We start from the raw sequence: 24,317 nt of genomic DNA, 5'->3' as shown, positions 1-24,317 counted from the left end.
TATATCTGACTTTGTAATAAAAGGATTTCTAGAATTTAAAATATTCATAATTAAAGTGAGTGTAAAATCAGCAACATTCAGTATTTTGTGTTTTCTATATTTGTTTCATTTATAAATTTCTGATCCAGATATACAAGTGTACTTTGAAAAAAGTTCATGAGAAAAAAAATTAAGTTTATTGTGGTGCAAAAAGTTTAATTTTATGCTTATAAGTAAGCTTCAAGTACATGGAAAATACAGATTGCCAAAATATTCAAGTACAGAATAAACATTTTTTGTACCAATAAACATGTTTTAACTGAGTTTTTCATGAATCCCATTTAAAATTTATTTTGATTTGAAAGTCAAAGTTACAGAGAGAGAGAGAAAGATCTTCCCTAGGCTGCTTTACGCCCTAGATGGCTGCAGCAGCCAGGGCCGGGCCAGGCTGGAGCCAGGAGCCACCTTCCACACTTTTCCCAGGCCCTAGCAGGGCGCTGGAGCAGAGTGGAACACCTGTGACTTCATCTGTTCTGCCATAACGCTAATCCCGTGAATTCTTTAATGTATCCTCATCTATATACACATATCAGGATAAAACTTTACAATGCAATTACACATACTTAGGAAGAATTTTTAAAAAGTAGCATTATTAAAGTTGCTTGCTGTATAAAATAAAACATTCGCAGCAAGGAACATCATCAGAAGGTACTGAACATACCATATGCAAAAGCTCTCCTAGAAGGATGGTGGCTCGAACTGAGATGTGGTCATCACTGTTGGTTATCACTTCAACCAAACCCTGGGAAAAGAAACAAGTCACTGTAGCAAAATAACATATGAGAATATATTGATGAATTAGCTATTTTTTTACTCTGAAAAAAATCTGCTGGGAAAAATTAAAAATAGAATAAAATAAGGTTTATAATGATTTACCTCTAAAAGTCCATTACGAATAAATGCAGACAGTATCAGTGCCAAATAATTATCCATGAGATCCGGCCTAGAAACAGACACAGCCAGAAACAACCTCAGTAACATTTCATCCATCACGCAGTTTAACATAAAAATAATCAGTGTAATAAACTTGAATGCTTTTTGTACTTCAGTTCTACCTGGATCTGGCACGATGAGGAAGAATAGTTTTTGCTTCAGCTGCTACAAAGCCATCCGAAAGTCGCCAGCTGTCTTGGAACCTTCCTGGATCTGAAACAGTGTAAAAATTAGGTAATGGAAAGAGGGGGAGTTATCACTGAAACTCTTCAGGTAACCATGGAGTCACAGCCAGAACACGGAAAACTAAGAACCCGTAAACAAACCACAAATACACGGAGAGCCTCACAAGCTATGTAAATGCAGACAGCTTCTTTAAGAGTCTCTCAGACGAAAAAGAATTATATAGGTTTCTAACTACTTCCTCTCTACTTTGGTGGTTCATCTTTTTACTGCTTTTACTACTCATTTACAAGAGACAGGGTGACAAAAATCTCTTAGCATTATATACTGATTTTATCAGATACTAAGAAAATGATGTTCAATATACAATTTTTCACTGTTTAGGGATATTGCTTCCACTTAAACGAATCACTGTATAATCCCAACATATGAACAGATTCAATGCACTTGAACGCTTACCTACACTGAGTAGTGCTTCTATGAACTCCTCAGTCACAACAGGCAAAGGGAGACGGAATATATCATAAAGCACTTCAAGCAAACCTCGCTGTAACAGTAAACAAATACAGTTCATTTATTTCTACAGAATATATCTTTGTGTTTAAAATATCTTCCTCAGAAAACAAATGCTACAGACAGAAATATTGTGTCAGGTCTACATAGGAAGAGAGAACTTGACTGCCTGCTCCAACATCATTTAATCTCTTTGATAAATTTTCCATCATTCCTGTGGTGCACAATATATGGATTTAAAAGTTAAATTTCTCCAGGGAAGAGTCAAATTCTTGTCATTCTCGAAGACCAAGGTAATTCATCTTCTCACCTCAGATGATGAAGCCAACAAACTACCCCAAACTTCTGTTTTCTGCTTAGGGATCTTGGAATTACCAATTCTATCGTTGCATTTTGAATCTTTTTTAAAAAAATTACTTGAAAGTCATAGGTACAGAAAGAGAGAGAGAGAGACAGAGTGATCTTTCCTCCTCTGGGTCACTCCCCGAATGGTCACAAGGCTCAGAAGGGAGCTGGTCTGAAGCTGCTTGGGGTCTCCCCTGCGCATGCGGGAGCTAAAGGCTTTGAGCCCCCTCCACTGCTCTCCCAGGCCACAGCAGGGAGCTGCCTTGGCAGTGGGACGGCCAGGACACAAACCAGCGTTCATATGGGATACTGGCACTGCAGGCTATACCACCGAGTGACCCACCAATTTCTATACTTTTTTCGTTCACATTTTAAGCAATGTACATCTGGCCAATATTTTCTAGTAACAATTTTCAACTTCAGATTTGATTCTTAGAAAAAAGAAATAGTAAAGAGGTAAAAAAAAAAAAAAAGGAACAGAATGAAGAAAAACATTATGGAAAAAAGAATTACTTGAAGAGTTAAGGTTTTTTCTTTTTTGCTCCAAATTCATTTTAATTTAGATATTTATTACAAATTCCCTACTCACTAATTTAGAAGTACATCTAACAAGTAAACTTAAACAAGCCAATTTTAGTGAAAACCACTATAATAAAAGTTCTTATTAAAATACAAAATTAGAAGGTATAGATATAAAAATTTTACACCTACTTTTTATTAACTATATTTCTAGTCCTTGAACCTTTGATAGTAAGAGGACTCTTCTATAATGTCTGCATGTTTTAATGAACAAAGTAAGCACAATAGCTTCATCTTTTCGATTCAATTTAACACAATGATTATTCCTAACAGTAGTATTTTATGAGTCACAGTATACTTAGGGTTTATTTAAGCAGCAAGTATTTATTCAAGCATTTAAAAACATCCTAACATACACATTAGCAACCGAGAAAAAAGCATCACTTGAAATTATCCTTTAAATTTATTTATTTTTGCGTATTTGAAACAGCGGAAGAGCACGACTGTCCGTCTGCTGGTTCACTCCCACAAACGCCTGCAAGCATCAGGGTCGGGTGGGGCCAACGCCAGGACCTGGGACTCCATCGGGTCACCTGCCGAGTCACGGGAACCCCAAGTTCTGCAGTCATCCCCAGCTGCCCACTGCAGGGCACATTCACAGGCAGCGGAATCTGAAGCAGCAAGGCACTTGAATCCACACACTCCAACCTGCCATGTGGGCAGCTAAACGGTGCCTTAGAACGCTCACCTCCTTACAATAATCATGTTTTAACAGCTAACCTCCTCTGTTAATGGTTCAGTAATGAAACATTTGCAGTAACTTTAACCTACCCGTATTTCCATATTTGGTATGCAAAGTACTCCAATTAGAGACTGGATTCCAGAGTTTCCAGGTTTACATAAATTAATAATACCTAAAGAAGATGAAGGAAAAAACAACCACTAACTTGAAGTTCAAACAAATTTCTCTAATAGCATATTTTAAAACCTGATATTTTTGAAGCTATATAATACTACTTGGTTATTATATATAATATTATACAAGCAAAATACATTTCAAACAATCCTTATTTTCCTAAGGATTAGCAATTACTAATAATTTCATCATCAATATTTTTCAATTTCTGCTTCATTTCAAAAAAGCTCATCAGTCTGACTCCATGACATTACCCTGTTGGCATGCGAACCTTCCCCTATTTAGTGTTCCTCAGCCTAATACAAAACACCCTGTTTGCTATTTGTCTTTCAGAACTTTAGTTTCAAGATTTATCACATGAACACTAAGCAGAAGCAACAGATTTGAAATAAAATATAGGAATCAAAATGTTTAAGTTACAAAGCTGAGCCAAACAATTGTGGACATTAAAATTACACATCACAGAAGTATGTGTCTAGCCAATAAACATATGCAAACTGCTTGATACACCTGAGAAAATGATATGGCATGAGGTGTACAGCTGGCGCCGACAGTGCCACATGGGTGGTAGCTTGAGTCCCACCCACAGGAGTGACCTGGGAGAACACGGCACGTTTAGGGGTGTAGAACGGCTCAGCTCTGGCCACTGCAGCCATTTGGGGAGTGAAGCATTGCACGAAAGATGACTTTCATTCTCTCTCTCTCTGTAACCCTACCTTTCAAATAAAAAAGTAAATATTTTAGAAAAAAAATCTTGAAATACTATTATACCTACCTACCAGGATAGCTAAAACTAAAGACTCACTATGGTAAATAGTGTCTAGAACCAACACACATTGATAATGAAAGGATGAAGTATTATATATTGAATTCTAGCTAATAAAGTGAAGGGTACTGACGTCATCAAGTGTCTTCAAGACACATTAAAATTGCGGGAAGCCCCCAACGGGTCAGGCGTTTCCGCCTAAGGAGTGGGTACATCCCCTCCAGTTAGCCAAAAGGAAAAAATAAAACAAAATTTAAAAATTCTTAAAAATGTCTTAACACATTTGACACTGGTTTAAGATCACAGGCTAAGGTAGTTGTACAGGTTGTACTCTAAGTACACAGCATCACTGGGGTAAACCTTGTGCTTACAGCCACGTTCTGTTCACGCTACCCTTCCAGGTATCACACAAATCAAGGAAGAAGGTAACCATCAATACGAAAGAATATAGAGTTTGTATTAAGAAAAATATTGCTTCTTACTCAGTTCAAACATAAGATAGGTGTAACTCCTATTAACTTTGGGACTACTAGTGGCTTCTACTCCTTTTTCATAACTCATGACAATACTACACTACTTTCTGGTTTTTATTTTCCTTCCTGTTTTTCTATTTTTAGTTTTGATATTTGCATTTTATTTGACATGTAGAAAGAGAAAGAAGGTCTTCATCCATCGGTCCTTTTCCCAAATGCCCACATCAGCTCAAGTTGGGTCAGATGAAAATCAAGAAATCCTGGCATCCTGGAGCAGAAATGCAAAGTTAACTGAATGATAATCTGCAGCCACCCCAGGGTGTTCATTAGTAGAAGACTGGATAGGAGGCGCACCCAGGGTTGAACGAGGCACGGTGACACAGGACGCAGGCTCCCCAAGCAGTGTCTTACTCCCTGCATCAAACAACAGACGATCACACTGCTTTCAAAGGACAACCCTTACTAAAATGTACAGCTAATGCTCAGGCTTGTTCTCATTTCCTTCACAGATCATTTTCATGCAATTATTAGCTCAGAGACTTGGAAATAATTCAATATGCTTAAACTGAAGACACGACTAGCTGCTTCCTTCTAATATAAACATTCTCACTGTATTTTCATAATTTTGTACAAGTTCCATTTGCTCGAATTAGACATCAAGAGTAGATTAACAAAAAACCTTGGTGCTGAAATAGTAATTTTAACAATTGAAAAAATGGTCATGTTTTTCTTCTTGGATGTTACAAAGCCACATCAATGAACTTACCTGCCCATGACCGGAATGTTGCTATGATTCCCATTTTACTGGCCAGAAACCGTGCTTCTCTGTCTTCCCTTATGGGAAGTGACAGGACAAGAAACAAGGTATTAATTTCAGTAGCTTTCTTTTGGTTACCATGTTAGAAAAGAGCTATCATTAGTTAGTGCTTAAATATTTGCATGTGAAATTAAGATATTAAGAAAACAAAGTTAAGATCTACTTCAAAGAAATTACTCAAGAATAAATTGACTCCAACTTCAAATTCACAATACGCTTTAACAGTAAGACACAAATTGTACTTTTCAACATTCAGTTGTTTCAGCTGTTCCTGGATGAGCTTTAATTAGACATTAGAGAGAATACCAGTCCGTTTAATAAGTTTCTGTGTCTCAAAGCAGATCCACAGCAAAGAAAATTACCATATAAACCATTTTTTCCCACTTCAATTCTCTTTACTTCAAAAGCTTTGTCCCAAATTTATTAAAAATTTCCAGTGAGGAAGCTCAACAATTTATTTAGTCCTTGGAATGTTATTAAACAACTATTATCAATATTACCAGCTACTTTCCTCCATAACTACATATCCAACTACCTCACTTTTATCGACAATTGTGTTAAGCAACACAACTCTTGTTAAACATTTCCCAAGATTGGCTTGTGATCTGTTTCAATATTTAATAGATATCGTGAAACTTTATGCCATCCAACCATCATGTGCACTCTATGAGTACATTATTTTTTACATGTTTTTTCTTTTTTCCTTTCCTAGTTAAATACTTAATGGCTATGAATATACAGAGAACTGAGGAGTAGAGCAAGAGGAGCAAAGTTAAATGGCAGAAGATCAGGATTGGATAATGAATAATCAGTCTACAGAATAAAAAGTTTACAAAAAGGTTAAAAAAATAAAAAAAACTGAAGCTTCATAGAACCAGAATATAACAGAATATATTATATCATACTATATATCATATATAATATATGCTATATATTATATCATACATCAGAATATATTATATCATACTATACATTATATCATACTATATATATCATATATATATATATAGCAAATATAGTATTATGTGAGAATATAACAGAAACTAACATAGAATGGTATGAAGTAGAAGAAAGGATACCAGGCACCTGCATGATTCTGTTTTCAGCATGCCTTGTCTTGGATGACATTCTTACGCTGATTGCCTGGTAACTCTTTCCTATTATATAAATTTGCAATGTTTCTGTATAATTCATTTCCCAGTTCCTGGTAATAATCTATCCTTATTTGGCCAGCTATTTATCTGCTTACATCCCTGAAGCTTAATGGAAAAGAGAGTCAAATAAGCAAGGATGTGAGTGGCTATCCCACAGCCCCCGACTTAAAGCACACTCAGGCTCATCTCTTCTTTGCTGCACTAAGTACAATTCTAAAAGTGGTCTTCTGTGGGATTCCATGACCTGATCACTGAATCCGGTGACTGTCATGAGACATCACGGCATGAGTGTGGTTATATTTATGCTAAACAGCCCAGCAGAATGTCAGAGAAGGTGATAATCTAGCAGACGATCTAACTGGAGGGCTTTCTCTAGCAGGTCCCCTGAGAGGGAGTCAGGTAGATTGGAAATGCCAGGACAGCAGGCACTGTCCCTCCCTTCGAAGATAAAGGAAATGTGGGTGGTTCCAAAAAGTGAAATTCGCCCCAGTTGACAGCCCACAAAAATTGAATTCTGTTTAAAGTCCAAATGACCTTGGAAATGGATTCTTCACTGCAGCTTCCAGACAAGAGCTGGCACAGACTTCAGACCTACAAACTGGCAGCAGATAAACTAATTTTTGCTGTACTTTGTTGTGCAACAACAGGAAACTCATATTTTCCATCAATCAGATAATTCTGAAATTTCCTAAGAGGTCAAGTGATTTAGGATTTCCAATCCATACCTAAAATTGGCAGTAAAAAGCCTCGGGTATCCTAGTTGACACCCGTTTTGACTTCTTAATTCAGAGTGGTGAAAAGTCCACAGGGCCCGGCAGCGTAGCCTAGCGGCTAAAGTCCTCGCCTTGAAAGCCCCGGGATCCCATATGGGCGCCGGTTCTAATCCCGGCAGCTCCACTTCCCATCCAGCTCCCTGCTTGTGGCCTGGGAAAGCAGTTGAGGACGGCCCAATGCGTTGGGACACTGCACCCGCGTGGGAGACCCGGAAGAGGTTCCTGGTTCCCGGCATCGGATCGGCGCGCACCGGCCCGTTGCGGCTCACTTGGGGAGTGAATCATCGGATGGAAGATCTTCCTCTCTGTCTCTCCTCTGTGTATATCTGGCTGTAATAAAATGAATAAATCTTTAAAAAAAAAAAAAAAAAAAAAAAAAAAGAAAAGTCCACAGTAATGGATATATTTTAAAGATAGGGAAACAGGATTTTAGTTCAGGAGAAAAGCAACATCAAAAACATCCTACTACTAGATAATTTTCTAATACTTAATCTGAAGATGTACTATCTTTCAAAATAACAGAATACGCCTGCAGTTCCAAAGCCCTACAACAGAAAAAGCTCCTCTATTTAATGGAATTGCTCATTTGCAAAATCTCAGGGTAACCTAGTACCTGACCCCTAAATCATTTTAATTATGATATTACCTTTGAACATTCGGTGTATATGCGCCTTTCCGTACATCTATGGAAAATCATAGTGCAATTCCGGTAAATAATGCGTACCGCACCCCCACTGCCTGCCGAATCGATTTACTATCGAAACTCTGCGTGTCATGCTCTTCTGTTGACTCAGAAGGAAGCGACCCTCACCCTGCACCTCGCCTGCCCTGTTATTTCACCGCTTCAGTGCCGTGTCAGCCTTTTTCAATATGATTAATACAACTAAAAAAGTTTCCTGAAGCCCATCTAATGTGTTTCAGAGATTAAAAAATTATCCTTAAGTTTTTTCAAACCACAATTATGGAAGAAAGACAGTATTATTCCATGAAGTAGGAAACTTACATCAACTCACATTTTTTCTGGCACTACACGCCATCAGGTAAATGTGAAAGATTTAATAGTAACAAACCACCTGATAAATTATTAGCACTCAAGGGTACTTACTTCAGCTGTCCTTCAGCTGTATCTGGACTATGTCTGTAGTGAAAATCAGTATAGGGTGCTAAAATGCGCTAGTTTAAAAAAAAAAGGAAGAGAGTTTTCATTATAAAATGCACGTTTCCTGTAACAGACTAAAATTAATTCCATTTCTCTGTAGACCTGAGTTTATTGTTTCGGTACTTAATTCCTTGAATTCATTAAGGAGAATGCTCAATAGGGTAATTTTCTTTAATACTGAAACTCAAAAAATTTTTTAGCTTGAGGTACAACAGCAGTCTTTAAAACTGCACAAATCATGAATATACAATTCAGTGAATACTTAAACACAACACACTCTTTCACAGCATCAGAAAAGTAAAACATTACGAGTCCCCAGAGCCCTGTCATTACCTTAGTAGTCAGTCACCAACTAACCCCAACATAAGAATCACCCTGATCCTTAACTTTATACGTTAATCATAACTTTTGTGAAAATTGGGTAAATGGCTTCTATTTTGTGAATTACATTCTTCTTTTGTATCTCAAATTAAAAAACATACAAGTACTGTTTGTGTGTTGCCTTAATGACAAGCAATCTTGTTACAATGCACCCATTACTTTAGAACTATTGTTCCCCAGTTACCAACCCTACCCTCTAACTATAATACTCCTTTGGTCATGAGTTGTAACCCTAAATATATTTTAAAATTTAGAAGACACACCAATAATCGGTTGTAAAGGTTAGGACTGACATGCAGTCATACAGTTTTCCAGTTCTCCTTGTTACTTTCTACAACCTGCTCCCTGCTGATGGCCTGGGAGAGCAGTCAAGGATGGTCCAAGTCCTTGAGATCCTGTTCCCATGTGGGAGACCCAGAAGAAGCTCCTGGCCCCAGTTCGGATCAGCCTGATTCTGATCCTTGCAGCCATATGGGGAGCGAGCCAGCGGATGCAATATCTCTATTTAAAAGGCAAATTTTACAGGGAGAAGAGAAACAGAGATAAATATTTAAAGAAAAACAAAGGGCCGCAAATAATGATCTTTTGTAGAGGGTGGTCATCCTTGTCCTTGCTAGACAGGCAGAAATACAGGGATGAACACTTTCTCCTCAAGACTGGTTAACTGAGACTACACTGCATACGTGCCGACACTGAGCTAAGCTCCTAGAGTACGCCTAGCCAGCGCTTCCAATCGAGAGCTCATCAGGTACTTGTCTCCTCAGCAGTGAAGCTGTTTTCCACATATGTCCCATGTTTTCGGCTGGGATCATTACCCGCCCAGACAGCTTCAGAGCTGGGAAGCTGCCCATGTGCAATCAGCTATGAAATACCCACTTTTTCCACTCTTGCTGCCACACAACTGCCGAAAGCTGTTCCTATTTTTCTGATCACAGTGAAGAGCACACCTAAATTCTCAGCTTTTAACTACCCCTAATTAGCAAAACAAACAAACAAAAACAACAACCCCAAGAGAGAAAACCAGTGCACAGAATGAGTGCAAGTTCATTACTTCTGGAGTCCTTTCCATCGGAGTCCAGGACTCCTCCTTTGGTAAGCCTGTTTGGGAGAAAGGAAGGGTAGAAAATCTACCCACTGTGGCTTTCAAAGGTTTCAACAATGTAACTTCTGCCCTGAGGGAACTTCTGTTTAGTAAACATCTGGAGGCTGTAGCAGGCTCTCTAGGCGTTTCCACATCTCCAGGTCACTGCATTCACCGGGGTTGCCAGTGCTCCAGCCTCCTACCCAGACCTACCTACCTACCAATCAGCCCTAACTCATACTTAAAATCTAAGCGCCAATTCCTCCAAGGACATCTGTAGAGCTTTGGCTCAGGTTTCAGAGAACTGTTCATTTCTAATTTCATTCCCTCTGGTCCTCATTGTTTTCACAGTTCTATGCTGAAGATATGATTTTTCTAATGACTGAGCTTTCAAGATTTCCACAGCGGATGCTGTGAAATACTGTAGATTGTCCACATTTTGTTCAAAAATGTTTATTTAAAATTTAGAAATTATGGCCCAGCACAGCAGCCTAGCAGCTGAAGTGCTTGTATTGCATGCACCAGGATCCCATAAGGGCGCCAGTTCTTGTCCTGGATGCCCTGCTTGAGGTCTGGGAAAGCAGTCGAGGACAGCCTTGGGACCCTGCACCTGGTGGGACACCTGGAAGAAGCTCCTGGCTTTGGATTGGCTCAGCTCTAGCTGTTGTGGCCACTTGGGGAGTGAACCAGCAGACAGATCATTCTCTGACTCTTTGTCTTATGTATTCCGATAAAAATAAATAAATCTTAAAAAGTTAATAATGAAATAAAATAAAATTTAAAAATTACAACTTAGGAAATTGGTCATTTGTCTTCTAAAATCATTTTATTAAATTTTAACTTTTTTTCTGTGTGGTCAAAAAATATCACACCAATAAAAGCCAGAAGCAGGATAAACTAGAAAAAGGACTGGATTATTATTAAAAATTGGATTAATTGGGTTTCCCATTTTTAACAAAGGAAAGATTTAGTTCTGACCACATAAAGGTAGTAGCACTGAAAATAGTTCATTTGCATGTAGAAAATCAAAGTATCTGAAATTACAAACAGATAAAATACAGCAAGAATAATAGTCTTCCAACAGTAGATTCAAAGCTGAAGATAGTGTAGATGACAAAGAATGATATCAAGGCAACATTTTGTTGAATATTTATGATATGCCAGATAGTACGTAAAGCATTTCATACAAACTATTACATGTACCTGGAATATTGTCCTATTCTCAACACTTCATAACACTCCCCTACGCTGCATGAACGACAGCTGCTACTGTTACTAATACCATTCTTATTAACACTGATCATTCATATGAGGGCTGATTCGAGTCCTGGCTGTTCCACTTCGGATCCAGAAGAGTGGCAGGCAGCAGAACCTGGCCCAAGGACTCCTGGCCACCCATGTGGAAGATCTGAAGAAGCTGCTGCTTCCTGACTTGGTTCTGCCCTCGCCCTGGCCCCTGCGGCCGTCACAAGAATCAACCAGTGGATAGAAGACCCCTCTTTCTCTGCCTCTCTCCTAATTCTGCCTTTCAAATAAATACAAAAATCTTAAAATTACACAAACACACATATACATAATGCTTCTAAATCTGTACTGTGCAAAATATAAAATCTAATTTAAAATAAACTGAAAAAACATACTAAAAAATTAAAAACAAATAAATAAGCAAAATGTGGTAATTCTGTTCCAACATCCACTACATTTTCACAAAAAGAATAAGTAGTAATTTTTTTACACTAACCATAACAAATGGTATCTGAATTAATTAAAATAAAATCAATGTATAAATTGACATATGTGGAAGAGTGCGGAATGCACACGTGCCCCGTGGTCAGAGCAGTAAGAGCAGGAGCTCTCACCCACGGGCTTCTTTCCCCGATGCCTGCAAGCACTGGGCCTGGACTGAAGCCCATGTGAGAACACAGCCAGGGCTCCCACATGGCATGGTGACAGCCATTCAACCACATGAGCCATCACCACTGCCTTCTAGTAGTCTGAATCTGGAGTTAGCCCGGGAACTGAACTCAGGTAACTCTTGATGTGAGATGTGGGCATCCTAACCACTAAGCTAAACATAAGCTAAACAATTGCCAAGTATGTGGGGATTTTTTTTTTTTTCAGAGAAAGATTGGCAAGAGACTGATGTGGCAGCACAGCGCACTAATCCTCTGCTTGCCATGCCAGCACCCCCCTCCTAACACAGGCACTGGTTCATGTTCTGGCTGCTTTGCTTCCGACTCAGCTCCCTGCTTATGGCTGGGAAGGCAGCAGCAGATGATGGCTCAAGTCTCTGAACTGCTACACACAGGAGGGAGATTTGAAAAAGGCTCATGGCTTTGAATTAATCAGTTCAGCTCTAGCCACTGTGGCCATTTGGAAAGTAAAAGAGCAGGTGGAAGATTCTGTCTCTCCTCTGTCTATATCTGCCTTTCAAAGTAAATCTGTTAAAAAGATTGGTATGCACTTTATTCATGTATTTATTGTAGTGGCTGACAAGTACTTCAGTACTTCCAAATTTAGGTGATATTCATGACAATTAGTGAACAGCACACAATTAGCAGGAGCTATTCCAATAACACTAATGTAATAGTTATTATAAACCAGTCTTAATGTAAGCTCACTTTTCTGACTCCCTTAGCAAGCTTTTCACAAATAACACAACAACAAGCTTCATTCTATAGGCTGACAAACTATTCCTGCGAATTATTTCCAAGTCAGTCCAAACTGAAGCGAGCTGGGAATAGGCCACGCTTATTCACTTAGCATTGGACAGTTGATATTGCACGGTATCTGTTAAGTTTAAAATTTCAAAATAAGAGTATATACTTAAAGTCATATTTTATCACTAGAAAAAAATAGAGCTCCTACCTCTAATTCTACATCAGCTCGCACATACTGTCGGGTCTTCGGGTGGTTAAGGAGATGTAAAATCGTAGTAATGAGGGCCTCATTGATTCGACTCAACTGGCAGTCAATCACATTTTTCAAGATGGTGTTAAGTCCACCTCGAAGGGCCACCACTTCTGGATTCTGAAGTGCTAAAATAAAAAGAGAAAAACTTAACAGATTATATTGGGGATAATTATAAAACTATATGGATTTTTTTACTTTCAAATTTAATCTCCTTTCTGACTTCAGAAGCTTTATAACTAACACTGAAACAAATGGTTCAAAGGTGTCTAAGAAGATTCCCTGTACGTTCCTGGACTTCTCCCAGACCGGATTTCCAGGTGTCCCAACAGTCTTTTCACGTGTTTCGTCCTTACTTTAGTGGAAAGATTCTTCTTTGTCAATTGCAGGGAGTTACTGACATTGTGAGGACATTATTGTTTTCGTTTTAAAACTTTGTTTCATTTACAACTTTGCAATTTACTTAAAACTTATTTTATAATCTCTATTTTTACTTAAAAATTTTTATTATTTTCCAACTTGAATTTCAAAAAACACACTCATTTTAAAAATTTAATCTCAGAAACTGTTCTTCCAAAAATAAGGCATTTTTAAAAAAACTTATGAAAGAGTGTAATTCAGGTGAACTTCTCCATTCATATTTCAGTTTTGAAATTGTCAGGAACTTGAGCTTATTAAATTTGTCAGAAGGTTATACTTTATAATCTCTCAACTTTCTGTATAGCACAGTCTGCAACAACTGATAATTTTATACTTATCTCTTTCAATAATCTGTTCATTATACAAAAGAAGAAAATCTTTCCTTTCTCCTTCATTTATTTTTTCAAAAATATAACTGACTTGTCCACTAGTTTTTATTCTTCCATGTGAATTTAGAATGAAGTTTCTTCTATATTTTTAAACACAACGTGTAACTAAATACGATAAAAATACAGCTTTTGATGATACAGTTTAATCAATTTTGGAAATCTACACCTTATAACCAACACTGCACTCATCGTACAGAACTTCCATTGTACTCTCTAGCTCCTTCGTGTCACTTCACAGCGAGTCCTCCCCCACTGCACAGGCACCCACTGTTCTCCCCACAGGCTACTCGGATGTAACCTCTTGAGAATCAATTGGACAAACTCAAATGCTGAAAGTATTGCCCCAAACACATCCACAAGTCATACACATTTCTTACTACATTTGTTACAACCAGTATTCCTTTGAAAAAGTAAATTTTTTTCTACAACTGTCCCAACACGAAACAAGACTACTATTTCTATATTCCACTGTACTAAACTTAAGTTCTGCTTCTCACTTGATTCAGAATGTTCTAGATATGTGATTATTCACAAAATAACACTATTCATTTCCCAATATTTAGGGAGGAAAGGGGAGAGACAGAAAAAGGCCAATTTCCTACCCACTTGTTTGCTGCCCCAAATGCCCAGGAAGGCTGGGGCTGGGCCACCCAAAAATGGCAACAAGGAATCCAATGCATGCCTCCCACAGGGGCAGTGGGGACCTGTTTGAGCCTTCACCACCACCACACAGGGCCCTGCACATTAGCACGAAGCTGGAACCAGGAGCAGAGCAGTGACTTGAACCCAGTCCTGCTTATGGGAGTTGGGAGTTCCCAGAGCATCTTAACCTCTACAATGTCTGCTCTTCTCTTTACAAAGATCCATTTAAGTTTTATTTGAAAGGCAGGTTCACAGAAACAGAAAAAACAGATTGTGCATCCACGGATTCACTCTCCAAATGGCCTCAATGGCCAGAGCTTGGTGGGTCTGAAGCCAGGAGCTTGCTTTGGGTCTCTCACACGGGTGCAGGCCTCTAAGGCTCAGATCAGGTTTCACTGCTTTCCCCGGCACATCAGCAGGGAGCTGGATTGGAAGTGGAGCAGCTAGGACTTGAACCAAAGCTCTTATGGGATACTCACACCAAAAAGAGGCGCTTAACCTACCATGCCATGGTACCAGCCCCAGCTTTTTCTCTTGTGTGAGTCACAATGGTTCACTCATTCACTTTTTGATTAATTACAAATGTGCTTATGAAAGTTAACTATGAGAATAACTGTCTAGGCATCCCATACACTGACATGTAGTTGAATTTTATTTTCTAAATTTCCTTTATCACATTCATGTCTCTAAATCCATTGGTTCTGAAAATGGTATTTTAAAATCACTGCTATTGGGCTCGGCAGCGTGGCCTGGTGGCTAAGGTCCTCGCCTTGATCCCATATGGCCGTTGGTTCTAATCCCGGCGGCTCCACTTCCTCTCTATCTATCCGCCTCTCAGTATATCTGACTTTGTAATGAAAAAAAAAAAAAAAAAAAAAAAAATCACTGCTATTAAAGTTTGTTTCTCCTTTTGCTCCTTTAAATTTTACTATGAATTTACTTACTAATTTATGTATTAAAGGCATTAAGAAATGTGACATTCTTCCTAAAATTTTTGTACTTAAAGAAAATTCTGACCTAGTTCACAGATAATAGCAATGCATGCTCGAACCATTCTGTCTCTTTCTTGAAGTCCATCATTTCCAACTGCTATTAATGAGTTGGCCACAGAGCTAGGAAACAGGGAGGCATTCACGGTGATCATCTGCAACAGAAAGGAATCAGAAAAAGAAGTTACCAACGGCACAATACACTTTCAGCCTAAACTGTTCAAACCAAAATATTTTACTATAGAATAAATAAGGCACAAACTTTTATCTTATGCTTCCTGTGGTTAATTCAAAAGATTCATGTAAGAACTGATTTAACAAGTGTTAGTTATAATTACGATGAAAAATGTAACTTACTAAAATAGTCCATGCCATTAGTTGACCGAATTAGCCAATTAGCTTTAGTGTTTTGAAATTCTAAGTTACTCTATTACTAGTCACAAAGAAAAGAGGAGATCTGAATAATACACATTCGCAAAAGGCCCTCACTCTGGACCACGAGGTGAATTCAAAGGGAAACGGGAAAACAGCTAAAAAGTTCAACTCTCAGGATAAGTTCAGACATGTTACTATTAGCAAACACAGACTGTGGGATTCTCATTGAGTTCTATTCATGAGATCATATTACACAACAAAAAGAGCATTCCTTCATTGAATGTTCTCATAAGAAGCATTACGAATTACATGTAACATCTCACAACAGCTTAATCCTACACAACAGCTTAAAGTGTTTGTTCAACTGGATCACACGTAAATTCATCTTCAAAGCATCCTGACAGTTGGGTAATTTGCATTGGTTTAGTAGTATTAACTACAAGCATACAATTAAGAGAAAATCAGGATGAAGAGTACGTAATTCCTTCTACAACAGCTTATCAAAGCAGGAATTACAGTTACATGTCTCCTGAAGGAAGGACCATTCTTCCTAGTGAACATCTTTTAAAACTGTCAACGCTATCCTCAATCACAACATGCTTGTTCCAAGGTTTTAAAGATCTATTTAACTCAGAAATAAGTTTTTAGCAAGAATGTTTAATGAAAACGGTAATAGAAAGATTAAAAAAGCCTAATATTATAAAAACTGAACACAAAATCCACGCGCCACACACGTGCCTTCTCTTCTCGCCCAGCATACCTTCCTGACCAATCGGAGTGCTTGTGTCCTCTCTACCTCGTTGCTCTGTTGAATGTCAATGCACCTAGATAATACACAAAATGGTAATTATGGATAAAATCCTACTAAACACCACTTTGTCATGTCATCAGATCAGAACCGTCTTGCCATGTCAATATTTTATATTAGAAAATACATATTTTCAGTACCACTACTTAGGTAACACGCCTTCCAGTGATTATCGTCTACAATTTTTCTATGTTTTAATTTATTGTCTATAATTCAAAAACATTTCATTTAAAACTTCAGGAAAAAACAATGTAACAATCTACAGGATAACATTAAACTACAAAGAAAGAATCATAAATGTACTTAGAGTAAAGCATTAGAACTCTACTGAAAAAATATTCAACTATCTCTCCAGAGAATTCAGTTTATGAGAACTGTAGAGTGAAATGTCAAGTGTATCATAGCTTGCGACTTCAGCTGGGCCTAAATTTTAAGTGTCACTAAGTTAACTGTCTTTTATGATACTCAAAAAGTTTTACTTTACCTAAGTATAATTCAAATTCTGAATTCACCTCAAAAACTAGTGTTGGATCAAGTGTCATTTCCTGATACTTGTTCATAAAATGCATCTGGAAACACAATCTTTACTTATTTATGCATGTGGAGGCACTTCATTATTAAATTAATACTTGAAGAAATACTTTACACTCCAGAAAGTGTTTCTTCTATCTAAATACAATTATTCTAAGACAATTCTACTAAAGAGTACATGGATACAGAATCCCATTTCTTGTCATTACAGGGCACTGTGGAGCAGATCAACTCTCTGTACAAAAATAAACATAAGGGGCCCGGTGCGATAGCTTAGCGGTTAAGGTCCTCGCCTTGCACGTGCCGGGATCCCATATGGGTGCCCCACTTCCCATCCAGCTCCCTGCTGTGGCCTGGGAAAGCAGTCGAGGACGGCCCAAAGCCTTGGGTTCCTGCACCCGCGTGGGAGACCTGGAGGAAGTTCCTGGCTCCTGGCTTTGGATCAGTCCAGCTCTGGCCGTTGCGCTCACTTGGGGAGTGAATCATCGGACGGAAGATCTTCCTCTCTGTCTCTTCTCTCTGTATATCTGACTTTGCAATATAAATAAATAAATCTTAAAAAAAATAAACACAAAAGCTGAAAAATACTTTCTGCAGCAACTGCAGGAAGGACAACAGAGGACAGGCCCTGCACGGAGGAAGAACGAGCTCTGCACCAGCCAGGCCCTCCCCGGAGGGCAGCTGCCAATCCCCAGGCTTGGAATGTGGAGTTCTCGCAGAAAGCAAAGACACGGCTGGACCAGAAAGGTAGAAATGTAATGTTAGACCAGCCGAGACAGCAAGGACTTGAAGGACGAAATCCCTGAAAGAGGAAAACACTAGGAAATGGGCAAAAATGGGCATATTCTCCAATCAAACGCCAACTTGTAAGCCGTGCAAAAGCAGGGTTAGTTCAACAACACAAGCAAGAGATGCTTTGCAAAGGCGAGCAGTACTACTCCACCGCAGGGGCTAGAGTTTGAGACTAGCCAAGGAAAGGAGGTTCTGCCAAATAATTACAAAGAGCCATTTGCAAGGAACAAGGGCAAAACCAAAACACAGTGTAGTAAGAAAACATTCCAGAGTAAAACTCCACTCTCTTAAAAGGAAAACAAGACTGAGAGCCAGCAACAAGCAAATGACACCAGAAATGGAATGCACGCCACTGATCTCATCATGCAGCTGGAAGGAACTTCAACGTAATTATGTTTGATATTGCTCAGAAAGAACTAGAAGGAAAATGAAGAACTGAAACAGAGACATTGAATGCTTAAATACGAGCGAATAATGAACAGGCTCCTGAGTCAGCAGTTAAGCTACTGTAAGGACCTCCACAGCCCACAAGACAATACCTGGGAAAGCCCGAGTTCAGCTCCCAGCTCTGAGCTGATTCCAGCTTGTTGCTGACAGGGATCCTGGGATGCAGCGTGAGGGCTCAACGGGTGGATTCCTTCCCGAAGGAAGCATCCCTGTCTTCAGCTAACTACCCCCACCACCAGCACTGAGTCCTGTAAGAGCACTCCAGCACATTCAACTCTAGTGCTTGCTTTCTCTGATTCTTTGCCTTTCAAGTGTAAAATTAAAAAAAAAAAATCAAGAGATTAGAGCTTCAAGCAAGACTGAAACAACGGCTGAAAATACAGTAAAAGCATGAGACACAAGTGACAGCGCAAAGCTCCAACATAAGTATAGATGAAATAACAGAAGATATAAGACAGAATATTTCATGGGGCAGTACAGTGGCTCAATAGGCAAATCCTTTGTTCTATATGTAGCACTGGCATCCCAGATGGATGCTGGTTCTAGTCCAGGCTGCTCCACTTTCCATCCAGCTCCCTGCTTGTGGCCTGCGAAAGCAGCAGAAGGCTCAAATTCTTTCCCCTGCAACTATATGGGAGACCTAGAAGAAGCTCCTGGCTTCACACTGGCTCAGCTTTGGCCACTGCATCATCTTGAGGAATGGACCAACAGATAGAAGATCTTTCTCTCTGTATCTCCTTCTCTCTGCATATCTGCCTTTCCAATAAAAATAAAAGTTTTCGTTAAAAATTTATATACAAAGATTTAGAATCTATGTATATGAGATGCCTTCAAAAAGTTCAAGGAGAGGGCCGTTGCTGTGGAATAGTAGGTTAGGCTCCTGTGGTGCCGGCATCCCATACAGGCACCAGCTCATGTCCTGAATACTTTACTTCCTTCCCCTCCAGTTCCCTGCTTGTGGCCTGCGAGAGTGGCAGAGGGTGGCTGAGGTCCTCGGGCCCCTGCATTTATGGGGAGACCTGAAGGAAGCTCCTGTCTACTGATGAGTCCAGCTCTGACCACTGTGGCCGTTTGGGGAGTGAACCAGCAGATGGAAGAGCTTTCTCTCCTTCTCTCTGTAAATCTGCCTTTCCAATAAAAATAAATACATCATTTTTTTGAAAAAGCATTTCAGCAAAAAATATTTCAAAGGAATTAGAAGAAAAAACTTATCATTGACAAAGCACCACCAAAAAGAAAGTGTGCCTATTAACACTAAAAAAGAAAACAGCAAGCAAAACTGGCAGCAATGGCCACTTACTGAATGTACTGAAAAATAGCAACTGATGGTAAAAACAATCCTTAAATATAAAGGAAAGACAGAGGTATCTACAAATAAAAGATGAAAAACTCATATCTGTGTATTTGTACTATAAAAAGTGATACAGAAAATGTATCAAGCAGAAAGAAAGCTGTTCAAGAGGAAAATGTGGATACGCTGAAAAGGGAGACTCCTGGGAGAGCTAACAACACAGTAAACATGCAACTCCAGTTTAAACCAAGAAGGGAATTGTTCTGTGCTGTTCAACACACACACACAAGTAAACTACCACAGACAAAATGCAGGGGAGAAGACAGATCTGCTGCATTGTTCTGATCATAATAAAAGTGGCACACATTAACATATCAAGGAAACACATTTTAATCTCTCACTCAACTACCAAAAGGAAACATGTCAAATGAAGACCCTAACAGAAAAAAACAAATTCTTGATTATCCAGAAACAGCAAAGCAGAAACACAACACAGAATACAAACAGAACAATAGCAAACAAACTCAAGTATGCTAGATAATTAAAAATGCATCTGACTGGGCTGGTGCTGTGGCTCCCTCCTGTGTGGGCACTCCCTGTGTGGGCACTGCTTGGCCCTAGCTGCATTACTTCAGAGTCAGCCCCCTGCCAATGGCCAGGGAAAGCAGCAGACAGTCGAAAAGCCTGGGCCTCTGTACCCACTTGGGAGACTGAGAGAAAGCTCCTGACTCCTGGCTCGAGCATGGCCCAATTTTGTGCACTTTGGCCATCTGTGAAATGAGCTGGCAGAAGGAAGATTCTTTCTTTCTCTTTCTCTCTCTCTCTCTCTCTCTCTCTCTCTCTCTTCCTTCCCTTCTGCTTCCCTCCCTCCCTCCCTCCCTCCCTCTCTCCATCTCCCCCTTTCTCTGTAACTCTGCCTCTCAAGTAAACAAAACTATAAAACAACCAACAACAACAACAACTTGTCTAAATATTCCATTAGAAGATGGTCACACTGGATATAAGAGAGACCAAAAGTACTTTGGATTTTATTAACTAGGAAGTTTAGATCATCAAAGTTCTACTGCGCCATGAAAAGGGAAGGCAAACTTGGAAAAGATATTCTATACATTTGCCTGAAAGGAGTCATCGCCGGGAGACATCCAGTACTGCTACAGAACAAGACAGGCAATCCTCCAATCTACACAGGAGCAAAAGACAGCGAAAATAGCCAAGTTTCAACAAGTCAACGAAAAGTACTTAACATCAATCACCAGGAACTGTAAAGTGAGAACCTACAAGGAAAGCCACACTAAGAAGGTTATAATTAAAGATGGAAAATGCCAAGTGCTTATGTGGAGAAATAAGACTCCCGCTCCTGACAGACAGCAATGAATGAGCCCAATCACTCGGACAGTTGTCCGTATCTGGGAAGGCTCCTGTGCACACGTCCCTTAGGATCTGAAATCCCGGTCCACATACACCTAAAAGAAAGGGACGCGCGTGAGTACTAACAGAACCTGCACAAGGACAGCGTCACTCCAAACAGCCACTGAGCACAAGGCAGAAAATGAACAAATGAAACTGTGACATAAATTTTAAAAATGACATAGATCTTAGAAATGAAAAATAAAGAGTAACTATCAATATATGCTCCTGAAAAATAAGACAAACTAGTCTGTAACTAGAACAGTGAGAACAACGCTTACTGTTGACTCAAGGTGTAAAGGAGATCTACCTAGATTCTTAAATGTTATAAATTTGCTTCAACTTGTGCGTGTGTGTGCACTCAAAAATTCTCACGCTTCTATGGCAAAAATCTACATATTTAACACTAGGTATGCTAAAACTCAAAACAAAATTCTAACACATAAAACAATTCGAGGAAACTTACCTAGCTATTAAATAGTCCACTTTCAGCTTTAGCACCTTCTGCAGAATACTGGAGTCTTGGATGAGATACCGAAGTGCCCGGAGCCCTGCTGCTCGGACTTCTTTTGCTTCATTTAGTAAAGCTAAGCGCAAACTACAGAAAAACAAACAAAAATCCGTAGGTTCACCGCATGAGCTCAAACACACACCAGATTATAATACAGACTGAGTAATTCTTCCCTGAAATGCTTGCCGGGTAACAGGCTTTGCACATGTGGAAGATATGCTCAGATTTGAACCATCCCTAATCTGAAAACTCGAATCCAGAAATGAAAACCTGAAAATTTCTGAGCACCAAACATGATGCTCCAAAAACTTTCAGATTTCAGAATATTTCGAATTTTCAGATTAGGAATATCCAAATTTTATGAAACTCTCCCTCAAAACTTCTGGTTATGGTCATTTTATATGTCATTCACTCCAAGCCATGGACTTTGACTTGGTGGTGGGGGTCTAATCTGTGCATTATTACCAAATAAGAAAAAGACTGAGAGGTTGGCTCAGCAGCATACTAGGCCAAGCTGTAACCTGCAAGGCCAGCATCCCATGTGGGTGCCAGTTCACGTCCCAGCTGCCCCACTTCAATCCAAATCCCTGCTAATGTGCCTGGCAAAGCAGCAAAGACGGCCCAAGTGCTTAGTCTGTGCCACCCACATGGGAGACAGGGCAACATTTCCGGTCCCCAGCTTCAGTGTGGCCCAGGCCTGGCTGCTGTGGCTATCTGGGCAGTGAATCAGCAGAAGGAAGATTTGTCTCTGTCTCTCTCTGCAATTTTGCCTTTCACATAAACAAATACATCTTTAAATGGAAAAATAATGGGACTGAGTTTTGTTCTATCTTCCATAGCTCATTTACCTAACAATATGAAATTAAATAGAGCTTTTCCAAACTGGCGTATTTGCGTACTCCTCTCTGCTTTTCAATGACAGCAGGCACATTTATTTCAGTTTTAGTTCCCAAGGGTTGCTACAGGATAGTTAATGAAACTACATTTAAGAGTCATACCATGCCTCTATTAAACATATTGGGCTAATCAAGTTTGTCCACCTAGTTAAAAGTTCCCTTTCTTCTTAGGAAAGATATGAGAAATTCAGCCTGCCCTTTTTAGGTTTCATTTCAAAGTTGAAATTATGGAACTTGAGGAGGCATTTCTGAATATGAACTTTGATTCTTTATATTCAACCCTTAGGAAATACTGCTAGCAATCACAGAACTACAAAATATAAAAGATCATGAATTTTTCAAATATCCAAGGTACTGTTAGTACAAAATCAATACTATGCTATTTTAGTCCTACTTTAAAATTCATAAAATTAAAGTTACTAAAACATGGACAGGATAGAGGAAGGGACTTAACTGCACTTACCAAATTATGATATCCTCATAGTTGAAGCCCAGTTTCTCTTCACTGTGGCCAATATCACAGAGCAGCTGTCAGAGAAACAAAACAAGGATGAGCTGCATATGCCCAGAAACTCAGACACATTTTCAGGCTGGAAAAATTGTTTTCATCTTTCCTTCAATCAGCAGCTATAACACACCAACCAAAGTTTTCTGCTCAGTTGTGTACGCTGGAAGGCAACAGTGAAGGCTCAAATCCTGGGGTCCTGGCCCTATAAGTGGCAGACCCAGAGTGAGGTCCAGGATCCCAGCTGGGGTTCGCCCTTTGCCTTCGCCATGTGCAGTCATGTGAGCCAGCAGATGGCAGACCGCTCTGTCTTCCTTCCTCATTCAAAAATGAACACAAAAATTACAATGAAATACTACAAACAAATGACAGGCAAAAAAAAGGTTAATACAGGCACAGACCATTAATTTCAAGCATCTGAAAGAAACATTGTTTAAAGCTTATACAACAAAATTGTAACATTAAAACAAGTTAAACAAAAGGAAAGCAGAATCTTTAATAATTTCCTCTACAGTTTTCTGTAATTCGTTTATGAACATGCATTATATATTCCAGATGCATGCACAGACAGTACATGGTACTGACAAATAGTATTCTATGAATATATTATTTATAACAGAAATCATGTCAATTGATAAGTAATCATTCCAACACTAGGAGGTAATATTTGAAAAACACAAAGGGATCAGTGTGGTGGCACAGCACATTAAACCTCTACCAACAACACCAGCACCATCTCAAAGACAGTTTAAATTCCGGCAGCACTTTTTTCAATTCAGCTCCCTGCTAATGTCCGTGGGAAGGTAGTAAAATATAGCTCAAATGCTCAGGCCCCTACCACTGACACCCATCTGGGAGACTGGGACGGACTCCCTGGGTCCAGTCTAGCCCAGCCATGGCTGTTGTGGTCATTTGGAGAGTGACTGGGAAAGCAGCAGGGGATGGTCCAACCCCTCGGGACCCTGCATTCACGTGGAGACCCATTAGACGCTCCTGGTTCCTAGCTTTAGACTGGCTCAGCTCCAGCCACTGTGGCCATTTGGGAAGTGAACCAGTGGGTGAGATATTTCTCTTTGTATCTCTCCTCTCTATAAGTCTGTTTTTCCAGTAAAAATAAAATGAATATTAAATCAAAAAATAAACCCTAACTGTAGCTACTCCTTTCTAAGAAAGTTGTAAAAATGATGTCCTTTGGTCAAATGAAAAGGGTTAATCTGAGAAAGAAGTCAAAGAAAAACAACTGAGAAATGGGGGTGAATGTAACTAACACACTGTCAACTGCTCTGCTGGCTGGCCTGACTAGAATCCAACATTCAGTGCTCCTAATTATGTAAGGAAATAATTTCATTTTG

At 39.3% G+C, this 24,317-nt stretch overlaps 1 protein-coding gene across 2 annotated transcripts in view; it reads right to left on the bottom strand.

The window, feature by feature from the left end:
* The window catches only part of RICTOR (RPTOR independent companion of MTOR complex 2), a 104,952-nt gene that overhangs the window by 40,790 nt on the left and 39,845 nt on the right, over positions 1-24,317 (bottom strand). For both annotated transcript variants that reach the window (XM_058680208.1, XM_058680209.1), the window contains exons 4-15: positions 22,924-22,988; positions 21,520-21,651; positions 16,538-16,601; positions 15,431-15,557; positions 12,921-13,090; positions 8,537-8,604; positions 5,454-5,521; positions 3,364-3,446; positions 1,615-1,702; positions 1,095-1,185; positions 916-982; positions 701-781 (exon numbers count right to left, since the gene is read on the bottom strand). In XM_058680208.1, coding sequence (XP_058536191.1) covers positions 701-781; positions 916-982; positions 1,095-1,185; positions 1,615-1,702; positions 3,364-3,446; positions 5,454-5,521; positions 8,537-8,604; positions 12,921-13,090; positions 15,431-15,557; positions 16,538-16,601; positions 21,520-21,651; positions 22,924-22,988 — 1,104 coding nt within the window. The remainder of the gene's footprint in view (positions 1-700; positions 782-915; positions 983-1,094; positions 1,186-1,614; positions 1,703-3,363; positions 3,447-5,453; positions 5,522-8,536; positions 8,605-12,920; positions 13,091-15,430; positions 15,558-16,537; positions 16,602-21,519; positions 21,652-22,923; positions 22,989-24,317) is intronic.

This window comes from Ochotona princeps, chromosome 23 (assembly GCF_030435755.1).
Source record: "Ochotona princeps isolate mOchPri1 chromosome 23, mOchPri1.hap1, whole genome shotgun sequence".
Taxonomy (NCBI): Eukaryota; Metazoa; Chordata; class Mammalia; order Lagomorpha; family Ochotonidae; genus Ochotona; species Ochotona princeps.
The sequence above is the reverse complement of the archived record's forward strand: the minus strand, read 5'-3'. Positions and strand labels throughout refer to the sequence as shown.